General features: G+C 41.9%; 2 protein-coding genes and 1 long non-coding RNA gene across 3 annotated transcripts in view; 1 reads left to right on the forward strand and 2 right to left on the reverse strand.

Annotated features, from left to right (window-relative positions):
- IRAK2 (interleukin 1 receptor associated kinase 2) overlaps positions 1-11,161 on the reverse strand; it is a 28,843-nt gene extending 17,682 nt beyond the window's left edge. Inside the window, exons 1-4 of the mRNA XM_054976160.1 lie at positions 10,806-11,161; positions 8,304-8,483; positions 2,512-2,661; positions 795-904 (exon numbers count right to left, since the gene is read on the reverse strand). Of these exons, the coding sequence (XP_054832135.1) occupies positions 795-904; positions 2,512-2,661; positions 8,304-8,483; positions 10,806-10,950 (585 nt within the window). The 5' untranslated portion in view covers positions 10,951-11,161. The remainder of the gene's footprint in view (positions 1-794; positions 905-2,511; positions 2,662-8,303; positions 8,484-10,805) is intronic.
- Positions 11,162-11,182: 21 nt separating this feature from the next.
- Positions 11,183-18,118, forward strand: LOC129327474 (uncharacterized). Its single transcript, XR_008596827.1, has 3 exons — positions 11,183-11,265; positions 13,422-13,615; positions 17,770-18,118. It is a non-coding gene; the product is annotated as an uncharacterized LOC129327474 (long non-coding RNA).
- VHL (von Hippel-Lindau tumor suppressor) lies at positions 14,274-20,506 on the reverse strand. Its single transcript, XM_054976161.1, has 3 exons — positions 20,173-20,506; positions 19,023-19,145; positions 14,274-17,600 (listed from the first exon to the last, which is right to left on the reverse strand). The coding sequence occupies exons 1-3, from the start codon at positions 20,378-20,380 to the stop codon at positions 17,401-17,403; spliced, it is 531 nt and encodes a 176-aa protein (XP_054832136.1). The 5' UTR covers positions 20,381-20,506; the 3' UTR covers positions 14,274-17,400.
- Positions 20,507-23,629: the final 3,123 nt, after the last annotated feature.

A 23,629-nucleotide genomic window follows, 5' to 3' on the forward strand; every position in this document is an offset into this window, starting at 1 on the left:
TTTCACTAATCTCTATCAGCAACTATCAAATAATTGGTGGCTTTGAGTATCCTATCAACTTGATGCAAATCAAGATGGTGATCCTTCACCTGAATAAATCAAATTTGAGAGTAGATTCTGTAGAGCACTATCAACAAAGAACATTTTCATGGAGTACATAGATTTCAGGAGTTTTACACAGGCACATACACACGTATGCACTACCCAGTGGCAACTCAAAAGTGTGTCAATGAAAGTCTACTCAACAGATTGCCATAGCAAAGCCTAATGGGCATATTACAAAGGTGTTTACAAATTAAAGACTGTTATTTATTTAGATAATTTTAATTCTGCAGTTATCTGAAACCAGAGAGAGTATCACAATGATAACAAAAATGGCATAGAATGAATAATCCATAAAAATTTATATGTAATTAAAAATTAGTTATCAGTACCAAAAGCACTCCTGAACAATTCCTCCTTGCACAACCTGCAGAGTCTCAACAAAGCAGTAACCTTCCTAATAACTTCAGGAATGCTATTTTACAAAACTGGAGTAGCCACTGAAAAAGCCCTAGATCTAGTAGTCGCCATCCTGGATACACTACAGAAGGAATAATCAATACATGTTAGTTCAAAGAATTCAGCTATCACATAGGTTAATGCTAGGAGAGGCAGTCCTACAGATATGTGATCCCAAGCCAAGGGCATTCTACAGCATATACACACCTAAAATGCTGTTAGTGTGAATGGACCACAGAGAATCTGTTTAAATTAGAAAAAGCTATAAATGGTCTTTTCGCTTCAAGGTTTACCTTAACACTTGATGAAATAGGAGGATTTGACTGTAAAGAATGTGGAAGGTCCATGGAAGTTGGAGGTGGGATTAAAGAAAGACAGTCTGGGCCTGCTTTCAAAACAGGATCTGAAAATAGTTTAAAAAACAGACATAAGGGATGTGCTATTTATGAAGCCCTGAGGGCTCCCACAGGAAACAGATTTGTTTCGTCCTGAACATCTGTGCCTAGAAATCATTTAACTAGAAGCTCTACAACATGAAAGAACAAATTTACTTACTCTCTTTGTGTGTCTGATCCTATAGATTTTATTTATTTACTCAATTTATAGCCTGGAAAGGGCCTTGCACTCCCACTCCAGCTTTTTGCTGACAGAAACCAATATTGTTATGGTTGCATAGCAACTCCCACAACAGCCACTGCATAGGGCATTTGTTTCTTAAAGGTATACAGGTTCTGACTTTATTATTTTGGAAGGTTTTAAACTCTCAGTCAGAGGGAAGGCAGCATGGTATAGCCCAATCTCGTCAAGATTTTGGAAGCTAATCAGGGCTGGTACTTAGATGGGAGACCACCAAGGAAGACTCTGCAGAGGAAGGCAACTGCAAACCACCTCTGCTTCTCACTTGCCTTGAAAGCCCTTGCTGGGGTCTGCCATAAGTCAGTTGTGACTTGATGGTGCTTTATAAGCACAAAGTCTCAATGCCCCCCCTCCCCAGATTTCAAATTCTCCTGCGAACTTGGAACTTTCCTCAGATTTGTAGAAAGATATGGCTTAGACAAAAAAAGGGGGAGAAAAAGAACCCTACAAAAGAAGGGTAACCAAAGAGGTTGCAACAAAATAAAATATAACAGTGAAAGCAAGACAGATCAATACAGGACTGGTAAATCATTTAATCAAACAGAACAAAAAATAAATAGCTAAAAACGATAACAGTGGTTCAACATTCATACATTACCATTGTATATTTAAATGGACAATGTTATTGTACATTTTTCTCCATGAGTGTAAAACCATGGTTCTGATTTCTGGATTTAAGTATCAACAGATGGAGCCACTTTGAGAATTAGATATACTCATGATGTGAATGTGGCCAAAGCAGATCAAGAACAACTTCTATATCTATCAGTTCACTGGAGACTGAGAATTAAAAACAACAACACTCTGACATAGAAACATAAGAGTTGGAAGGTACCTCAAGGATCATCTAGTCCAACCCCCTACACAATGCAAGAAATTCACAGCTATCTCCCCTCCTCACCTCCCCCAGTGACACCTGCTCTATACCCAGAGGAAGGCAAAAAACCTCCAGGTTCCCTGGGAAATCTGGCCTAGAGGAAAATTCTTTCCTGACTGCAAAGTGTCAATAGGCATTACCCTGGGTATGTAAGAAAGAGCCACAAGAACCTAGCACTGGCTCATCCCTTCATGCCCTGCTTCTTCTGATAGGTGTACATTCATATTGAGTTACAGAATCATCATTGCTGTCAGGTTGCTGTCTAGCTTCTTAAATCCCTCCAAGGAGACGAGCCTACTAACTCCTGAGGAAGCTTGTTCCACTGAGGGACTGCTCTATCAGGAAGTTCTTCCTAATGTTTAGCCAAACCCTCTGGGTAACAGAAAACAACTCTGCTCCCTCCTCTATATAACAGCCCTTCAAATACTTATCACACACACATAACCTCTTAGTCACCTCCTCTCCAGGCTAAACAATACATTCTGCCTGTATTGTACCTGAGTGGACTGAATTTGGTGGTAGAGATATTTTGGTCCCATTTTTTATGCTTTCATCTCTGTTCCCACGTGGATGGAGTGATGCATTCTCCTGCAGAGTGGGGTCTAAAGGAGTCCTGATGGAATCAGTAGAAAAATGGAGTGACATCCCTGTAAAACAAAACCAAACACACATACTTTTACATACTCATACCCAGCATGTATAGAAAGACACAGTATCAAATGAAGATCTAGAAGCCCCTAGTTCAACTCCCCACTGCCATGGAAGCTTGCTGGGTGAACGTGGGGCAGTCATTCTCTTAGAAGGTGGTTGTTGTGAAGATAAAATGGAGAAGAGAAGAACCATGTTACTTTGGGTCCCCATTCAGACAAAAAAGGGTGTAAATATTTGAATAAAAATACACACATGTGAGTAAGTCAGATTGGTGGAAAATTCTACATGTTAGGACAACTAGGAATATGATCCCAATGAAGGTCTCTGTTCAAAGAAATGCCAAACTGAAATATCCAGTGTTTCAAATGATTTCCTTCACTAATCTAAACATCAGGTTAGAGAACCAAAACCCTTTCAGTGCTCCAGACAAGTGATGATTTCCTCTTGATCCTAGCACAAGAAGTACGCTCTAGGGAAGTGAGTCCCAGTCTGTGGATTGGGACACAAAAATGGGCCACAACTGTCCCACATGTCAGTTGTGAAGCCAGGAGAAAGGAGGAAGATATCAGGTTGCCAAGATCCTCAAGAAAAATGTCCTGCCCCTTTAACAGAGGCTTAATTCGATGTTATATACCAGGTGATGTTATTTACCTCAGTGCCATAAAAAGCTTTAACTGTGCACTACCGCAGCCTCTACGAAAGGGACAGAATTTTTTTTTCTCCAGGTTGCTGGCAAGCAGAGGAGAAGTAAAGTAAACTGGAAAAGGAGGTTTTGATGGCAAATGTTAGTTTGTCTCTGTACAATGTGCAAAATTTATTTAGTATATTTTCATCCCACTGTTCCTTGAAGGAGCTTGGGACAGTGCCCATCATTCTCCCCTCCTCTATTTTACCAAAATATCACCACCCCCAAAGAACTCTATTAGGTAGACTAGGCAGAGAAAGTGACTGAGCTATAGTTACCCCAAAAGTTTAAAGGCTAAGTGGGAATTTGAACCTGGGTCTCCCAGATCCTAGTCTGACACTGAACACTACACCACCCTGGTAATCATGAAATGCAGCCTGGTTGCTCACCAGTGCTATCACTATACCAAATATATTGGTGAAGTGATTTGGTATAGAGATTAAGAACGGCAGGACTCTAATCTGGAGAACCAAGTTTGATTCCTCACTCCTCTACCTGAAGCCAGCTGGGTGACCTTGGATCAATCACAGATTCTCAGAGCTCTCTCAGCCCCACCCACTTCACAGGGTGATTGTTGTGGGGATAATAACAACATACTTTGTAAACCGCTCTGAGTGGGCATTAAGTTGTCCTGAAGGGCAGTATATAAATTGAATGTTGTTGTTGTTATTGTATATAATTTTCAATGTGGCAAAATCTGTGGATACTTAAATTGAGATTAAACCATTTCCCACCCTGCTCTGCTGCTCTGATACAAACTGTGCCCTGCAAACCAAAAATTCTAGCCTCTTCACTCTATGTTAACACAGATTTGTCAAGTCTCCCACCGCAAACAGGAGACACTCTGACTGTAGAAGTATCTCCATTTCCTGCTGCTTTGAAATCTGATCATCTGAATCTGCTCTTGTCCTAGTTTACTTTCCCTGAAACACAGTTAAACCTTTCTAAGCCCATTGACGTCAATAACTTAGAAAGGTGTAACTTAGCTTGGGACTGCACTGTAAAACAATGTGATCAGCCGCTGAACTATTGAACAACCCAAATTGCTAACGCAAAGAGAAACACTGTGCCACAAAACTTCTCTGTAAGCTAATTGTATAATTCACTGAAATGGAAACCACCTAAATTCAGCCAAAACTAAACAGCTTTAGAGCCAATTTAATTTCAGTTAAGCATGTGCTTAAATCCTTCTGGATGAAAAAAATGTTTAACTTTGGACTGTGTCCCAAAACGTTTAAAATTTTAACAAAATGGTTCAAGGTGTGGAATGTGTCATTTATTTATGGTATTTCTAGTTTGCCCTTGTTATAGAGACTTAAGGCGGATTGCACAGTGCAAGCAAATACGATCAACAGCTGGGACATTTAATAAACAATAAAATAGGGTATGGATTGCAGAAATTTATAAGTAAGCATAAATTTCAATACAGAGATGAAACCCTGATGAAACAAAACATAAGTAATTTGACATGACACGTTAAATGACACAGAAGCTCCCAGCAGGAGCCAATAGACTGTACTCAATAATGTAGTCTACAGTCCCTGTATCTTTATCAATGCATCTTATAGCTGTAATTGTTCAGCTAACTCTAGGATGTACAAACTTTCTATTGCTTTATTTTTCTTTTACATACTTTCTTATTAGCTGATATATTTATTATATAGAATATCAGAAATCAATATTCTGACAGGAAAAAACAGTTATGTCATCATCATTATGCAATAGTGAAACCATAAATAGTCCAGATACCTTACAAATGAAAATAAACCATATTATTCCAAAGAGAAAAATATTGCTGGAGAAAAAGGCCATTTTCCTTCCATATAGTTTTCTTAAAACAAGAAGTTTGTAATAGGCAAACCAACCATCAAAAGGTTAACTGACTGCACTACCACATTGAAACAGATTTTCCGCCTGAAACCTGAAACCAAGCTATAAAAAAAATAGGTCATGAGAATGTCTGGTCCACTGCTGGGTACACTTTGGAAATTCTAGAATGACATCATCACACGGATCACTTAAAATTATTGCACATTTTGTAAATGAAAGTGGTAAGCTTTTGAGTTCTTTTTTTAAGAACTAAGGCTGGATGCCAGCACAAAACCAAGTTGGAGGAGGGAGAAAGTAAGTTATTCTGAGGTAAGGTGGCAAAGCAATTTCTGCTGCTGAAATCTTAAAGGGGAAAACAGGATCTGCTAGAGACTAAATGGGATTAGATGGAGTTGGGCGCAAAACAGCTTTTCATGCTGCACCGAATTGTTAGGCTTTGTGGCAATGCCTTGAAACAACTTCTCTGTGCTGGTTTTACTGAACATCCCGGCCTGACAACAAGTTGTAGAGACAAGTCGACAGCTTACACACTATTCGGTGATCTTCGGGATTGGTATTAATAAAAAGTATTGCACATTTTTTGGTTTTGGAATTTGTCTACAAACTAATGCAGCTGCACTGCAGGGAGTGGAGTCGGGTGGCAGTTTTAGGTTAATGGGAAGAGGCAGAGAAGAATCCATTGGCTGTCACCTTTTTTCTAATGGAAGATCGTGCATTTGCCTCTGCCAAGAGCCCCATTTGCCCTACTCCCAAATGGGGGAGGGTGTGGGTGTGTAAGCTTCTGATTGTAACTGGAAATCTTATTAGTGAAAGATTTGTGGCAGGAACTGGTAATCAAGGCCCCCCACACTCTAGTTGTCATGGTCCAAACTGTGAGATATAGGTAGTAAGGTCTGACACTTAGTCATTATGGGGTTAATGTGTTTACCCAGTGTACTCCAAAAGAGTCCACTGGACTCTTTTTGATTTTGCTACCACAGACTAACACGGCTAACTTCTCTGCACCAGTGTACTCCCTGTTTGTACTGACCTGGAAGGAAACCTGGTAGAGAGCCAATAGCCTTATCTATCTGAAAGCCCGAGAAACTACTATTGGTTCATAGGTCAGGAGACTTCCCCTCTAAGGTCAAGAAGAAACAGATTCTCCATTACTCATGATTGTCTACATTTGTACTCCATAGAGTCAAGATGTAGGGAACAGATTTCTTCATTTTGTAGCAATCCCGTGTACCTTTTTCCTTTAGAATAAATGTTTTTTAAAAAGCAAACAAGCATCTGACTCTCTATTGCTCAAGATCCATTGCAGCTCTTAATTTAACTATTTTTAACCCACTTTTTCCCAACACAAACAAGGGGAGCTCCTAGCCCACAGCCCAATAAAAAAAAGAGATCTTTGTCTAGCCCTGGGGGGGGGGGTAGTGAGCCACTACCCCTCCCCCCCACACACACACCAGGGTGCTTCATAAGCACCTCCAACGGAGGACCTGAAACAGGACTGTCCCTTAGTCAAGGACCACAGAGCATAAGTTAACTCACTTCGTACTTGTTGTTTGTTTTCCCTAGCCAATATTTTTATTTTGTTGGTATTACGGCCTATCTGTGCTTCCTGTTTAATTAGCTTTTAGTAGCGTAAAGCTGACTGATTCTTGAAGAAGGGGACCCTGCAATAAGATATTCTTACTCACTTGCACCCCAAGACTACACAAGACACTGACAGTCCTGAAAGACAGCTCTGTTCCAAGTTGGGAGAAAAACACACAAAAAAAGGGAAGGAGAAAGGAACATACCAGGCAGTAGGAGTCTGACATCTCCTTCAATTTCTCACTCATTCACAGCAAGAGGCGGTGGAACAAACTAGGTATAGTTTTCCCCATGAATCCAGCTTTCTCAGAGACTTAGCTCAGGCACTGAGCCTAGCAGCAGAAGGTGGAAAAAGGAGGAGACATGGATTGTGGCAGAGGTTAAGGGGTTAATTTTAACAGGGAAACCAAATTGGGTGTGGGTGGGTGGGATGGTTAAGCCTTCTTTTACTATGTACCATAGTCCCAATCTAGGGCCCTGAGTGGCCATTATTTCCATTTAAAAAATTGAAAGATATGTTTGCAGACCTGCCAGCATCACAACTGATTTGGCCCTAAAATTAAGGCTACAAATCTGCTTACTCTTAAGCATCCAAACACGTATGAACCTCTGTACCTCGTCACACATGCTAACTATTGTATTCTTTTTCTATCTTTCCCTGACAGCACTCACTCACCCAGCAGTACCACACTGGGTATCCCCCACATAGAGCAAGCATAAAAAAGAAATTGCTAAAGGCAATGATAATCAGTGACAGCAGCATTTTTTTCTGTGCTGAAAGAGGATCTTCTCCCTCTCCTGTTACTTTTACAGGAAAAAAAAATTCCAAACAATTCACATACACAGAATTTCTAAAAATTAAAACAATGCCCAGACTACACTGGTAGCTAATCATATTTCTTCTCTTTCCACTCCCTTGATATGTTGTCAGTAAATATACATGGTGATTCTACGATTTGCAGTGTGAACCAATGTGACAGCTGGAGAGGTACAGTGGCTAGAGTGTCGGACTAAGATCTGGGAGACCCAGGTTTGAATCCCCACTCTGCCATGGAATCTTGCTTGGTGATCTTGGGTCAGTCACTCCCTCAGCCCAACCTACCTCACAAGGTTGTTGTGATGATAAAATGGAAAAGAAGAGAATTATGTAAGCGACTCTGGGTCCCTGTTGCAAAGAAAGACAGCAAAGATGGGGAGGATGGAGCATATCCCCTACCACTGTGTGTGTGTGTTTATTAAGTTTTTTTAAAGTTACTGTTCTCATAGAGAAAATGTTTATCCTTAATTTTCATCCATATTGTAACATTCAGTGGATTTTACAGTAAGTCAGGTCCAAATTCAATGGCCTATGACTACCCATTGGATGTGATCTGCAAAGTGATGAAGTCATTTTGATTTTTATTTCAGGTGTGAAAGGGTCTACACAAGTCAGTGTAATATAGTAGAAAATGCAATCTTGTTGATCTGGATATTTTGAACATCCCCACAATGATTATGTGCTAGATAGACTGATTGTTCCAAAGAAAAAGATTAGCTACTCACAATCTGCAATGATTTTGGCAGCCCGATAAAACTGCAGTTCACTCAGGAGTTTCAACAGCTGCTGAACAGTTGCAAGTCTCACTCCCCACCACCACATCAGCTCTCCTGTTATACTGATTCCCGTCTTCTCCATGCACTTGATTTTCCGCAGCTCAGTCTGATCAGTTATCACATGGGATGCTAAAAAGTGGGGCGGGGGGTGGGGAGGAACAGAAAGATTTTAGTTTTAAATATGGTCTGAGGCAACACAAATCCGGCACAAGAAAGAGAAACCCGTATGCTCTTCACATGTAAATCATCTGGTCTCTGTTTGGACTATAAACATTTATCTGATGCTCATTATGGCTTTTATAGCTTGTGCTTCCAAACCACTATTCAAACCACTATCCAAACTACTATTCAAAAGTTTACCAGCCTGTTTGTGTATACCAGAATCAGTCATTTGTAGTACATCAGAAACCTAAAAACCAATTTAAAATTACCCTTTCCTCTTTTTTGGAGAAAAAAAGAAGCTTCTTGCCTTAGCCATCTGGAGGAAATATTTAGTTGCCAGAGATGACCTTGTGAGTGGCTATTTAAAAGCATGGTCCCAGCACAGCAGGGAGAAGGGCACAAAGACAGGATAGTGCACAAGGAACAATGACTTCCATCCCTGGCCCTTGTCTGCCATTCACATCTGACCCCCACAACAACATTAACAGCTTTCCCAAGTTGTGGCACCAGGGACACATCTTTGTCCAGCAGATTTACCAGCCCCACAGTTTTCAGGAATGCAGTTCACCTGCTTTCAGCCTTTAAACTCACCCTACACCTTAAATGAAAACTAAAGCTTCAGATAAAACCGATTTTCACAAAGTATTCCTAGAGAGAGAGAGAGAGAGAGAGAGAGATCACATCTCACCTCACCAAGAGACGTTTGACAAGTTTGGCAAAATAATTTCAGTTACTTCTAGGAACAGCTTTTAGCTATGTCAAATCAGATTTATTAAAAACATTTTATTTACTAAAAGATTTTTTGCTGTACTTGTTCAAAGCAACTAATGACAATTAAAAGACATTTTAACAACAACAACATTCAATTTAAATGCTGCCCTTCAGGACAACTTAACACCCATTCAGAGCGGTTTACAAAGTGTATAATTATTATCCCCACAACAATCACCCTGTGAGGTGGGTGGGGCTGAGAGAGCTTTGAGAGATCTATTACTGACCCAAGGTCACCTAAATAAAACAAGAATAAAATAAAAACATCAACATACTAAGTTTATCTAATGGACTACAATCAGAAGGAAAGAAACTAGGCAATTAAAATGCCCAACAAAATTAATAATAATAAAAAAATCTGCCCAGCACCCCAAAACCAATAGTGGAGGTATAAGGCAGGCTAATAGGCAAGTGCATTCAAAGGCATGGCACAACAATGCAAAGAGGCTATCATGATTTTACTGTCCTAATAAGTCTGTAACAAAAAAAAAAGGGGGGGGGGTTCTTTCTGGAAAGCTGTCACTCAACAGTACTGGTAATGATAGAAACAAAGAGCATTCTGCACAGTAATAACAAAGGTCCTCCTGATATGCATCTCCTGTGCCCTAAGACTGCAGTCTTGGAATATTTTACTCTCTCTGCGTCTTCAAAAGACACAGTTTTGAAGGAATTCGTTAGAAGACTGCATATTTTTACATTCAAATGCGATAGCTAGCTAGCTAGATATAAAATACTTTAAATATACTTGCTCTTTTAAAAAAAGATCTTCAGCCACTATTCTGCTACTCCAAGCTAGATTTTACCTATCCATAACATCATGAGAAGAACTTCTATACAAGTCCAGTTTGCAAGATCTAACTTGACAAACCACTAGCCAGTTTGGCGTAGTTGTTAAGAGCGGGACTCTGATCCGGGGAACTGGGTTTGATTTCCCAGTCCTCCACTTGAAGTCATCTGGGTGACCTTGGGTCACTCACAGCTTCTTAGAGCTCTCTCAGCCCCATCCACCTCAATATTATACTTTGTAAACTGCTCTGAGTGGGTGTTAAGTTGTCCTGAAGGGCGGTATATAATTTAAAGTTATCATTATTATTCATATTACATAATCTTTTCAGCCCTGAGAGCAGTCGAATGAGTCAGACTATTTTCTTGTCTTACAACGACTCAAAGATTGTCCCGACTGAGTATGCACATAGTATTGCTAGCTCCAAGTTGGGAAATTCCTGGAGATCTTGTGGGAGAAAGTGTGGTTTGTGGAGGGAAAGGACCTTGGCATGGCATAATTCCATAGAGTCCACCCCCCAAAGTAGCCATTTTCTCCAGGTGAACTGATCTCTGTGGCCTGGAGACCAGCTGTAATTCCGGGAGATCTCCAGCCACTACCTGGAGGCTGGCAACCCTACCGCACACCCACAAAACCACGTACATCTCCCATTCAATCTCATCACGAATGCGGGTAACTATTAAAACCCCACCCAACTTCGCCGCCCGGCCGCTGCAGGTTCCCCTGCTCCTCACCAAAGCGCATCCAGTCGTAATCGTTGAGGCAGTCCATCTGCTCGCAGAACTTCCCCAGCACGTCCGAAGGGATGCTGTGCACGTACGGGGCCGGCTGAGCACGGTGGCCCGGGCAAGTCAGCGAGGGAGGCGGTTGCAGTGCCATTTCTACCGTGTCACGTCCGTCGGGATGGCTTCTGCTTTGGCCAGCAGCAACAGCCGCCCATGAAAGGAAAAGGGGAAGAGGACCTGAGCTCTTTCCTCCGCAGACGGTTTAGTCTGTTTGCTCTCCGCGTCGCGATAAGAGAGCTTCGCCTTTCCCAACGCGGCCGTGAAACAAGCGGCCGAGCGGACTGCCTGGCTGGGCGATTCTCACCCCCGCCCGCAGCGGACGCCTGCTTTCTTCCTCCTCCTTCGCTGACGTCATTTTCCACATATGACGAGGCCTCACTTCCCTGAAGGGTCTCTCGCGTTTGCTCGGGTGAGTTATGTGGTAAACTCCCCCGGGGGCGGGGGGAGACAACAGTTTGGTTCGTGTTTGTGCAAGCGGCACGTTGCGATCAGCGAAAGGAATCCGGCATTCTCCTGCGCCATTTCTTCACTGGCTGTGGGCAGTTAGTGCTCCTGTTGCACTTCCAAAACGCCAAGTTTTATAGGTGGCTCGCCTGCCACACCAGAATGTCTGTTTAAGTTAGTTGATTCACAGCATTATTATTATCACTACTGCATAGTAGAGCGGGTGGGTGATTTGGAGGAAGGACGGGCGAGTTTTCTCATCTAGCAGTTTTTGAACATCACGTTTGTGAGATTTTTTGAAAGGAAAAAAAAACATTTTGACAACGCCGGTAAAGAATTTTAGCTGAGCCATTGCTGAAAGAGGCTGCAAAGTTGCTTAAAGTGCCACACCCTCCAACCAGGCTGTCAGCCAAGCTAGAAGAGGACATATGACTGTATGGGTCATTTATCTTGATTAAATTTGCAGGTGATAGGAGCATTGCCCATTGAAGTCTGGTAAATGGAAAGTGTAGGGAACCCCAAGATACTAAAATAACTCTTGGTCCTTCTAACTTACCACTTTTGCTACCTTGAAGGAAGAGGATCCATCTGATTATTTCAAACACTGAACCATGTTTTAAGTGGGGCATCCTCCCATGTTGCCCCCACAAGGCCCTAAGCTTAAGGCACCTATACTTTATATCGTGACCCTCCTGTGGGCCACGATCTTCACTGAGAGGTAATGAAGCTCTACAGAGCTGTCCACACGCACCCTTTTGAAAGGGCCATGCTGCTAATGTTCATGTTTACAGAGTAAGGGAGCCCTGCCTCCTGCCTCTCTTTGCATGTTCAGAGAAGCAGCAGGATGATGAAACAGGGAGTGATTCTGCACATGTTGGATAATGCACTTCCAATCCTCTTTGATCATTTGGATCAGATTTTTTTGTGTGCGGAACAAAAAATCCACCTCAAACGATTGATAAAGTGCATTGAAAGTGCATTATCCAACGTGTGCGGAATCAGCCAGGGTCACTAAATGAAGGAGAGTAGTATTTGAATCTGGTGTCATTCAGGTAGGGTTGGGAAATTCCTGGAGATTGGGGGTGGAACCTAGGGACTGAAGGTGAGGGGAGTCCACCTTCCAAAGCAGCCATTTTCTCCAGGGGAACAGATCTGTCATCTGGAGATCAGTTGTGATTCTGGAAGATCTCCAGCCACCACCTGGAGGCTGGCAACCCTAGGTGGCACAGCTCTTGAACCTTCTTTGTTTGAGGATGGCCATTTCTTGGTCAGTAATGGAATGCCCTGAAAGATTAAAATGATCTCCTACTGGTTTTTAAGTGTTGTGATTTTTAATCAAGATGGGTAGCCATGTTAGTCTGTAGCAATAGAAAAGAGCCAGAGTAAAGTAGCATCTATAAGACTAACAAAATTTGTAGTATGGTATGAGCTTTTGTGATTTTTAATGTATCTGAAGAAGGCTGCTTTTGACTCTGAAAAATCTTATTGTCTCTAAAGTGCTACTGGACTCAAATCCTGCTGCAGACCAACGTGGTTATCTACCTAAAACTAAGTGGAGAGGATTCCTCCATGTTCCTTGGCTTGTTTTTTCATAATGGTACACTTTGTGATAAATACACATGAAATTGCCTCATAGTGAGTCTGATCTGTGTTTGATTTCCCTGATCAGTGTTGTCTGTTATGGCATACAGTCACATCACCTGCTACCAGTTCCTTCTAATTAGAAATCCCAGGGATTGAACATGAGTCTGCCTGCATGTTAAGCAGATTTGTTTATTTACTGCATTTTAACCCCATCTTTCTCCCCAATGGGCACCCATGGTGACGTTCATAATTCTCCTCTCCTCCATTTTATCCTCATAGCAATCCTATGAGGTAGGTCAGGCTGAGAGGGTGTGACTGGCCCAAGGTCACCCAGTGAGTTTCCACAGCAGGGTGTGAGATTCAAACCCGGCTCTCCCAGATCCTAGTCTGACACTCTAACCATTATACCACACCCATTCAACCACTGAATCTTGGCCCCATCCACTAGGACTTGCCTCATGTTTCCTATCCTTGACTGACTGCTCATGCTCTTACCCTTGACGCCCAGTGAGCTTGTAACAGTCTCCTCTTTTGCAGCTCAGCAGCATTCAGCGATTCTGAGGTCTGGAAAGATTGAAGACTGTCTTGGATGGAAACATTGCAGGACTGGAGCACACAAGATGTTTACAGCAGGAGAGCTTAGGAGGTGCTTCCCAGACACATTCACTCATTTGATAGGTGGCCTTTGGAGGAACAATCTGTAGGATGTACAAAAAGGAACTTCCCTGATGGTAGGAGGACAGTTTATACACTGGGACCTATTGTTATCCTAAATGGTGTAAGTGGTCCGCATATACCTTTATCCCAGGGGAGCAATCGTAAGACCCCCCCCCCATCCTCATGTGCTTCAAACAGCACTGAAGCCATTCAGAGGAGCGAGAAAGCCACTGCATCATCCTGGACAGGAGATAGAATGCTACCAAAGGGTTAATAGAATGCAAGCTTCTTAGCAGTCTAGTTTCAGCCCCCTCATGCCCCGGAGATATGCAGAAATCTTGACAATAAAGATGCTTGAGAACTCCCTCCACCCCATTACACCCCTCTAATCTCCATTCATTCCTTCCAAAGGTTAAATTACACCCCCTATCCAATTCTCCTGGGTTATCCATCAGCACCAATATGTTTATTTTACAATAGGAATCAACATTCATCAGTTCCTTTGATCCACATCAGAGACTTTAAGCTATGTCTCTATCCCTCTGTCACCTGCAGTAGACAAATGTCCTGTTTCTTTATCACTTCCTGGGGATAAACATCCCTTTTCTTGTTTTGTGTATTGAGTGAATTAGTGTGCAAGATGTTGTGAGAGGAGGGTAACTGTGACCCTCTCCACCAATATATGCCAGGTCCCTTCCCTCAGAGGACTTTCAAAATGACCAAGCAGGTATATAAGAAAAATTATTTTTATTAAAGGGGTATTAAAAGCAATTATACAAGAACATACACCATACACACACAAGGTTTCCTTGGAAAAGCTGAGAGGAGGTTGGATAGAGTTTCAGGGTTTTTGGGTTATAGTTACCAGTCTAGAAGGGGAGGGGCTCGAGCGCTTCGCAGCAAGAGGGAGAGGCGCTCACATGTGCAGTCTGAGGATGCATGGGTAGGTCCAGAATACACACTCAGTAGGGCAGCAGGTAGTGCAGTTATACTGTGGAACATATCCTGAGACAGGATTGCATCTTCTGCCCCCAAACAATAACTCAATGTCTGTCTCAGGGGTGAGACACAGAACTGGGAAAGCTTTGATTGAACCTTCCTGGGCAAAACTAAAGTTAGCAATGATTGATGACCTGCGATGGCCTGATGTGAGTGGCTATCAAATCCCTGATTAGCTTGGAATGGGAGTGGATAAGAAAAAGATCTGTGGGGCAGGCTAAGGTGATTCAATCAGGAACTCCTGGAAGACCCTATTGTCTTAGGATATCTCCAAGGGCGTGAGGGCTGAAAGCTAGTCTTGCCTGGTGACTCACTTGCCAGTAACTTTTCAGCTCCCAGCTGAGAGCTGGCAGCCATTTCCTGCCTGGCTGGGCAGCATTGCTCTGTTTAAAACACATGGAGAGAGGGGCTTAAGATAGTCATATTCATAAGCCTATTTATGTGAGGGCAGGTCTGACTCCTAACGCTTTATCCAGTTAAAACTTAAAAGCATCTTAAATCATCAGGCTCCAAATTACTATTGCAATAAATCATCCATTCTGAGACCATAGTATGAAGAATGTGAAAAGGACAACTAGTGGGTAACTGCTATAAAACATTATGCTACCAGTAGCATTTCTGGCTACAGGAATGCTTGCAAACACCATTGCATACGCTTACACTTAAGTATAAGAATACCAGTAAAAGTAATAGTTTCATGAATCTTAGTGAAGAGAGGAAAGCCAAACAGGAAAAAAATACAATGGCATAGAAAACTTTTAATATCTTGCATGTCTTTAAGAATACATTAAACTATGGAGTGCTAAAAATAAACAATAGACACTAAAAACAACTTCTAAAATTTCACAAAGTAACCAAATACATGTTGGTCATGTAAGCTGAATATTTACATGATTAGCACAAAAATAACATTGCTTCAAAGTGTTAATTTCAAAGTATCAGCAGAAGATGCCCTGGCAGCTTCCCCAGTTTAAATACAGAAATGAGTGCCTGTTTTACTTAAAACCGGACCTCTATAGACAATAACTAAAAACAACAATGCTAGGGAAAGTTGAAGGCTGTAAGAAAAGAGGGAGTCCCAAAATGAGGCAGACTGCCTCAGTAAAGGAAGCCACGGCCTTCAGTTTGCAGGAATTTGAGTAAGTCTGTTAATGATAGGGCTGTGTTGGAGGTCATTAATTCATAGGGCTGCCATTAGTTGGAAGCAACCTGACAGCACATAACACCACATAACAGTAGCTAGATACCAAGAGTTCCTTCAGCTAAGTCAATTTTTCACTGATAGGGGAAGAGCCTTGGATTTCTTCCACTTGGGGTTCTCCAATGTTGCAATTTATATGCCTAACACATAATTGGAGAAGTACTTTGCAAAGGCTGCAGTCCAAAGACACACACACAAAACATATGCACAGTACAGAGCAGTCAGTAAGCAACTGTGTAGTGGACTCATTTGGAATCTCTGTCCTGAAAAAGGCTCCCACCACAAATTGAAAAACTGGCATTTAAACAGTGTCTTGCTTCAACTCTTTAAGTATTTAATCATTGTTGGACTACAAATACTACACACATTTCCTTTCCCCACGGGAAAGCCCCAATTAAATATAGGAATGCAGTCCTCAAAGTAACACCCAATGTACAAATTTCTTTAAAAATTACAGAATGTACATGAGAAATATTTAAGACAGTACACATTTTACTCCACAAACTAGTGCCTTTACAAAAAGTAACAAACAACACATCCAGTTATTGAACATTAAATATTTTGATGTTCCCAACAATTTAATTTCACAGTATCTCTGTTAGGAGTTGCCTTTGGACTGGAGATAAATACACAAAACCAAACAGTAATAATTGCTGGTGCTGAGGTCTAACATTTCCATATGCACAGTTGAGCAATTTTATTAGCTGAAAATGCAAGCTACAGAATATGACAATTCCATTGAGCCTCCCTGTGACTAAACATTATGTCAGCCTCACAGCCTTAATATTCTGTACAGGTATGTGTGAGGGAAAGGCAGAAGCCCTTGGCAAGTGTTCATGGAACACTGGATTTGTTAGGGTTTGGCTTGGAGCTTGCTAGAGGAGAAGCAAGGTATGATACCCACACCCCATTCACTTGCATTGGAGTATGGAGATTTGAACTGCAGTAAAATTGCGCTCCGGCAGAAGATTCTGCCTACATCACAGGGATGTCAGATGTTTATTTTGACTGAAGTGAAATGATTGGTGAAATGATTCCAATTTGAGGTGCTAAAACATAAACATATTAACTACTAATTGTGTTCCCTTTATACCAGTTTTTACTACAAAATTTCACTCAGGGCAAACCTATAATGCAGTGCAAATACCAAAGAGAGGGACATATCAAAGCACCATTTAAAATGGCAAAGATATCTACAAAATCACTTGACAAATCAAAGGAACCAATAAGTTTTGTATCCATGCTACATTACATACATGGGTAAAATGGCAGTGTTTTGTTTCAGAAAGGTTCATCCATTGGTACGAGAATGCAGTTGCCCAACTTCTAATTTTTAGGAACACCCTGTACTCATTGTCATCTATAATGAATTGATAAAAAAGAAAATCACATGAAAACAGCTTCAGCAGCCATTGCTCTTACAGTTGTGTAACATCTGAATCAGTTTTTGTACTTGGTATTCTGTGACTGAAACTAACCAAGATTTAACATAGTAGCACATGGTTTCATCTCTCAGATGCGGCTGGCCCTGTGTTATGTACATTCTACATAAAAACAAGGTCTGCTCCTAAATCCCCGAGATATTACTGATGGCTATCCATAAGCCTTAGTAAATGCTTCTTGTACTCCACAATTTATTAGCAAAAGCTGCTTTTCCACTTAGGAGTCTTCCCTTCTATCATGGACTTCATTCTTTCGCATTTCATTCCTTTCCAAAGAAAGCCGCTGAAGATCCTTCCTAATGTCAGGATGATCTTCTAGGTCTTCATATAGTGACCTAACAATGTCTAGTTTCCTGTAGTCAACTGGTTTCACCAAGGTACGGACAACTTGAAGACATCTCTCTTTTAGAGAGAACACTGCACAGAGATGGAAAAAATGAGCTTTTTAGTGGCTTGCAGAAGATACGCACCCTGAGTACATGTGTTAAGATGGATGGGCAGGACAACAATTCTTTTAATAAATAAATATTGAAGCAGTGATGAGGAAAAAAGCTAAAATGATTGTTAACTTATTTTGAACCATTAGGAAGAAAAAGAGAAATAACTGTGAAAAGAGAATTATGAATCAGCTTTGGTGACTACACAGCAATGAGGATCCTTATTGGAATCCATCATAATGAATACATATATACACAACTTGCTTCCAGTCTCCTTCTTGGCTCAATACAAGGTGCTGATTTTGACCTTTCAAAAGCCCTCTGCAGTTTGAGTCCAAAATACCTTGAAGAATCGCCTTGTTCCAGTTGACTGTTTGCTAATGTGGTTTTTATGATGATGACTGATTGTTTTAACTGGTTTTATTTTTATGGCTGTTTTGAGTTACCTTGGCAACCTTGTATAATGTCAGAATGTGGCATAAAAAACAAAACATTTTATTTATTTATTTCATGTATACCCTGCCTTTTCCCCAACGGAGACCTGTATGAAGCATCTACTGAGTCAGATTTATTATGACGATAGGTGGAAAATGATCTTCCCCTAGCACCTGCTTAGTCAAGATCCTTTAAATGGAGATGTCAGGGATTAAACCTTGGACATTATACAAGCAAAGCCAGAGACCCTACCAATTCACATTTCTTCATATTCCACTTGAATATTATATGAAATCTCCCTTTGTAGGCTTTCATTATTCAGGGGTAAGTCTTAAGGACTGAATGTGAATGGCATGATGAACATCTAAAATGTTTGCTTTGGGTAAACAGGAGTATTATCCAAACAAGTTTAGATTACCATGAGACCACATAGCAAAATCTAAATAGATCAGAATATTTTTTCATTTACTAAGTAGTTACATGGCTTTAGTATTAAAGTATTCAAAACTTAGCTAAAATTAAATTAATAACTTTATAAGCGATTTACCAACTATCACATTAATAAGACATTAAAATTTGTTATTACTAATGAATAAAGACATTAAAATAATAACAACAACCGCTCTTCTAGGCAGATTAGTATGCCACTCAGAGTGGTGAACAAAGTCAGTGTCATTATTATCCCCACAATACAGCTGGGGAGCTGGGGCTGAGAGGGGTGGCTTTGCCAAGGCCACCTGCTGAGCTCATGGCTGTAGTGGGATTTGAACCAGCAGTGTTGATTTGCACCTCAACAACCACTATGCTGCAGCAGCAAATAATAAAGATACTGAATTCTTGTTAGTTCAAATTCCCATCAAAACCTACTGAAACCTTTAAAAAACAAAATTTCAGCTGCATTTTTTCACAACACAAAGGATTGAAGGCATTAATCTTGTCTATCTTGTAATAAACACCGACAACTTACCTGGTAATGTAATGTTGGCAAGTATGGGCCGTCCATTCATATTGCGCGTGGCCACAAACAGCTCTGCCTCATTGACCAGCAGACTATCATCTGTCCCTGCATCTCTGAACAGCCAAAGGTGTTCTAAAAGCAAAATAAAACTAAATAGTAAAATGCCTGTTCACAATTATTGTGAACAGAGTATGTGACTATTAAAAAGTCACATTGCAGCCCACAAAATTACACAGAGGAAATGTAGGCAAATTTCCTATTTTGCTGGCTGTTGCACTGACACAGGAATACGCAGAATTGGGAGATAGTTTATGCCTTGGCAGTAGTGTGGGGATGCTATCTCCTCCTTATTAGAACTAAAAATATGACATGAGAAAAACCAAACATCACACTTTTATTTTGTAAGCAAATTTTTGTATTAAGATAGCCTGCCTGAGGAATCAACATGAAATGTACAAGGCAAGGATGGGGAACTTTTCATCAGTGGAGACAGTGTTTTAAAAGCAAACAACTCACTTTTAAAAACGAATGCCTGTTTCTGTTAGATGTAGTGTGGGTTCGGGATGTGCAGAGGGTCAATGTGGCTACTTACAGAAAGAAAGGCATTCTACGCTTGCTCAGAGATGCATATTTCCACTGCTGGGCCCCTGATACCACAAACAGCTCTCAAATGATACCGTGCATCCCAGTCAGCTTTGCAACTTTTACTGGAGGGGGGCAGTAGTTAATATTCACGTTCAAGAAGCTGAGCCTTCCTTCTCACCAGTATTTCCCTTAAAATATTACAGTCAAGAGTTGCAGCAGGTGCCCTCCTGTCCCCATCTTGGGGCACCCTGTCATTCACACAGTGATGACCCTTGGGCAGGCGTGTTCGGAAGTTCACTAACTGATGTCTTACAAGAGGCTTTTGAACATATACATCACAAGCAGAAATTCAACAGGCACCATAATACCACCCCTGCAGAAAACTTCACCTGTTGAACTTTAGCAGGGCATACCCAGGAACCCAGGCAAAGAGGTGGCAGCTCCAGTGCCCACACAAACGAAACTGTTTTCATTGGCGCCCAGAACCCAGCGACTCCCAACAGGCCATTCTGACCCGCATTCAGCACACGCACGCACCCCTTTGCCCTTCACCCTAAGGTTGCTCTTTACCCACCAGAGTAGCTGTGCATCCGGCGCCCTGTGCCCGGCTCCAGGCTCGGATAGGGGCGCGGTTCCCCCTCGAAGTCCAGCCAGATGGGGCTCACCAAGCGGGGGCTGCGGTTGCAGAAAATGACCTGACAAGGCTCTCGTGTGTTTACCGAGCGCAGCCCTCGCAAGGCTTCTTGGCCTGTCTCCTCTTCTTCTCCAGGTTCCTGCGGCATCTCGGGTAGCTTCGGCGCCGAAAAAGCCGAACCCCGAGCAGCAAAACAAGAAACCCTAAGAACTCGGATTCATGCAGGCAGCCATTACTTTGCGGGGAGACGCAGAACACATCACGCATGCGCTCCTCCCGGCGGCCATTGTTATGTGGGGATAGTGAGGAGCGCTTCTGCGGCTGCGTAGTTAGGATGCTGGTTGTGGCTTTGGGTGAGGGTGACAGGTGGAAAGAAATCGGAGCTTCGGCCAGCCTTTTAGCTGCCGCAAGCATCGCTTACTTTTTATTTTTCTGTCAGGGGATTCATATATTTTATTGCAACTCACTCTTCCTCTAAGGAACTCAGGACAATTTAGGTGGTTCCCCTGCCCTCTCTCTATTTTAATCTCATAACCCAACAAACTTCATGGCAAAGTCGGGATTTGAACCTAGGTTTCCCCTTTGCGGAAGGACGCGACAGAAATGCAAGAACATCCTCATATTAAATAGGCTGTAGTATACAAAAATGCCACTGTGTTTTGTAGAAATCCAGACTCATTATGGCAAAGTTTGAAAACACCTTTTCACTCAAGTCAGTTATTGGCTTGTGGAATTTACTGCTACAGGATAGCTATTAATTTAGCTGGATTTAATGGGGGAAGAGACACATTTATAGTCAGCAGGGCTATTAATGACCATTAGCTCCAATAACTAAACAGAACCTCCAGTTCAGAGATGGTAATATCAGAGTTGTGTGGAGGAACACCAGAGGGAGACTCACATGACTTCCTAGTAGGCATTCTGAGAGCATTTGACTGGCTACTGGATGAAACAGAAGGCTGGAATGGATGGAGTACTGTGATCCAGCATACAGCTGGTCTTCTGTTTTAATTGCAACCATATTCACTACATTGTGCTTAGGAATAATGTGCTTGGTTTTGTGTCCTATTGATTTTACATTTTAATATTGATATAATTGGTGACCAACTTGTGGAATATTATCAGGAGCTAGGCAGAGTGTGCATTACTCCAGTTCTGCAGTTACTCTATTGGCTACCCATCAATTACCAGGCTCAGTTCAAGGTATTGGTTATCATATACAAAGCGTCTCATGGCCTTGGCTCCTCATATCTGCAGGACCACCTTTCTTTCTGTGCTCTTCCATGACAGCTTTGCTCATCTGAGCAGGTACTTCTGTCATTGCCTCCATGCAAATAGGCAAAATCAACAACTGCTTATATATGCATATTCTCTGATGTGGCTCTCAGTTTATGGAATGGCTTGCCTGATGAGGTTAGGAAGGCTTTCTCTCTCCTGGCTTTCTGCAAACTATGCAAAACTGAATTAGTTGGGAAGTCTGTTTTAAGCAGATAGGAGGGCTGTACTGTAACACAATAGTTTAGAGAGATGCTTTGGTAGGGACTCTAGACTATACTACTGTGCACTGTCTGTTGCTGTAAGTATGTCCCTACTATGTAATGTCTGCATTGTTTAATGTGTCATGTTTAAATTGCTTTTTGCTTTGTTTCAGTATTGTTTAGTTCTGTTTTGTTTCAGCTCTGTATCAGATTTCTGCTTGTTTTCAAAATTTCTGCTATCCAATATCCTGTCACGTTGTTTATTGAATGTCCTAGTTGTAGATCATAAACCTTGATCTACACCTTAAGTCTTAGTAAAAAAGGGGGGCTATAAATAATGTAAATAATAAAGAAATAGGTACCAGATAAAGAGTTGCTAAAAGCCTAGAGAAAAAGTTTCCCATCTATTTAACAGAGGGTTGATGAAATGTTATTTACCAGGTGGTATTATTTCCATGTTTTGAAAAACTTTACCTGCCCATTTCCACATGTGAAGCCTCAGGACATTTTCCTCCAGCTTGTAGGCATCCCCAACTACACAGGCACTAGCTTTGCAACCCACCTGAACAGGGGCAGGAGGGTATGCAGAGGTGGTTATAATCTAAACCGACTGGGACCAGCATACCTGTGGGACCGCCTCTCCCTGTATGTATTGCAGAGAGCACTGAGATCGGCAAATAAGAACTTACTGGTAGTCCCTGGCCCCAGGGAGGCTCAGCTAGTCTCGGCCAGGGCCTTTTCAGTCCTAGCTCCAACCTGGTGGAACTCTCTGTTGAACGACACCCGGGCCTGCCAAGATCTTATCTTTTTGGCAGGCCTGTAAGACAGATGTTCTGCTGCCAGGCATACAGTTAAGGCCAGTCTTGGGAGCCTTCCTACCAGTCTCCTGCCAAGGGGGCTATGAAATCATCTGCCCCCCCCCATAAGCGTAGTCACTGGAATGTTATTAACTGTGGCCCCACCCTCTCCTCTTTTGTTTACATTATGATCGGGGAAATTGGAGGGGGCTGCCATCTGAGATATTGACTGCACATGTTTTGGGAGTTTTGGATTTTTAACTGTATTCAAATGTTTTAATGTGTATTAAGCATGTTATTATACCCCACCCTGAGCCTGCTTATGAGGAGGGCGGGCTAAAAATCAAATTTACAAATAAGCAAACTGCACATACTCTTTTGCATGCCTCTTCCCTGCTGCACTTGTAAGTGAGGACCCCTACGGATGCATCTTCCCCTTCCCACCAGCCTCCTGTGACTCCTGAAATGGCCATGTGGGAGGATGGGAGAGAATGAGGGCGGCAGTGAGGAGGGGGAAAGGAAAATTACGCCCACGTCCCTGTCTCACCAGAGGAGGAAGCTTAGAAGAGAAAGCTTCCCAGTCAGGCAAGAATAAGCAGGATGATTTTGCCCAATTCCCTCGACTCACTGCAGTTCCAGTACAGGGAACATTTTTATATGAGGTTCTCCTAATGTCTAGCATTGGCTTTTCAGGGGGGGCATGGAGGGTCCTGTGGGAAAGGATAAATAGAGAAGATCCAAGTCTGTGAGTGCCTTCCATTTATAGCTTGTAGGAACTCAACCTATATGTACACATAGGCTGTCCATTGGTTTTTGAGTTGCTGTTGGTGAGATATAAGTATTTTAATAAATAAATGATATAAAAGGTCCTCAGTTCAGTGATGGAATACAGATTTGGGGGTAGAGTCTGTGGGGGAAAAGTTCAGAAAGAATGCATATAACATGTTTATATTATCTCACCAGTGATAAAGATGTCATCCTATTGGCCAACCTGTCCCTTCTAGTGGCAAATAACAATTGGATAGTACTCAAGCTCCTTGATGATCTCTCCCTCTTCCACTCTGCTCTCATCTGTTTTCAAAGTCTCATGAATTCAACGGCCAAATATAAGAAACATGCACG

This window comes from Eublepharis macularius, chromosome 4 (assembly GCF_028583425.1).
Source record: "Eublepharis macularius isolate TG4126 chromosome 4, MPM_Emac_v1.0, whole genome shotgun sequence".
Classification (NCBI taxonomy): Eukaryota; Metazoa; Chordata; class Lepidosauria; order Squamata; family Eublepharidae; genus Eublepharis; species Eublepharis macularius.

Coding starts and splice junctions, on each gene's coding strand:
- VHL (XM_054976161.1), bottom strand. CDS start 20,380: ATGCCGCAGGAACCTGGAGAAGAAGAGGAGACAGGCCAAGAAGCCTTG. Junction 19,146..20,172: donor CCGGATGCACAGCTACTCTG/GTGGGTAAAGAG, acceptor TTTTGCTTTTAG/AACACCTTTGGCTGTTCAGA. Junction 17,601..19,022: donor TGCCAACATTACATTACCAG/GTAAGTTGTCGG, acceptor ATCTCTGTGCAG/TGTTCTCTCTAAAAGAGAGA.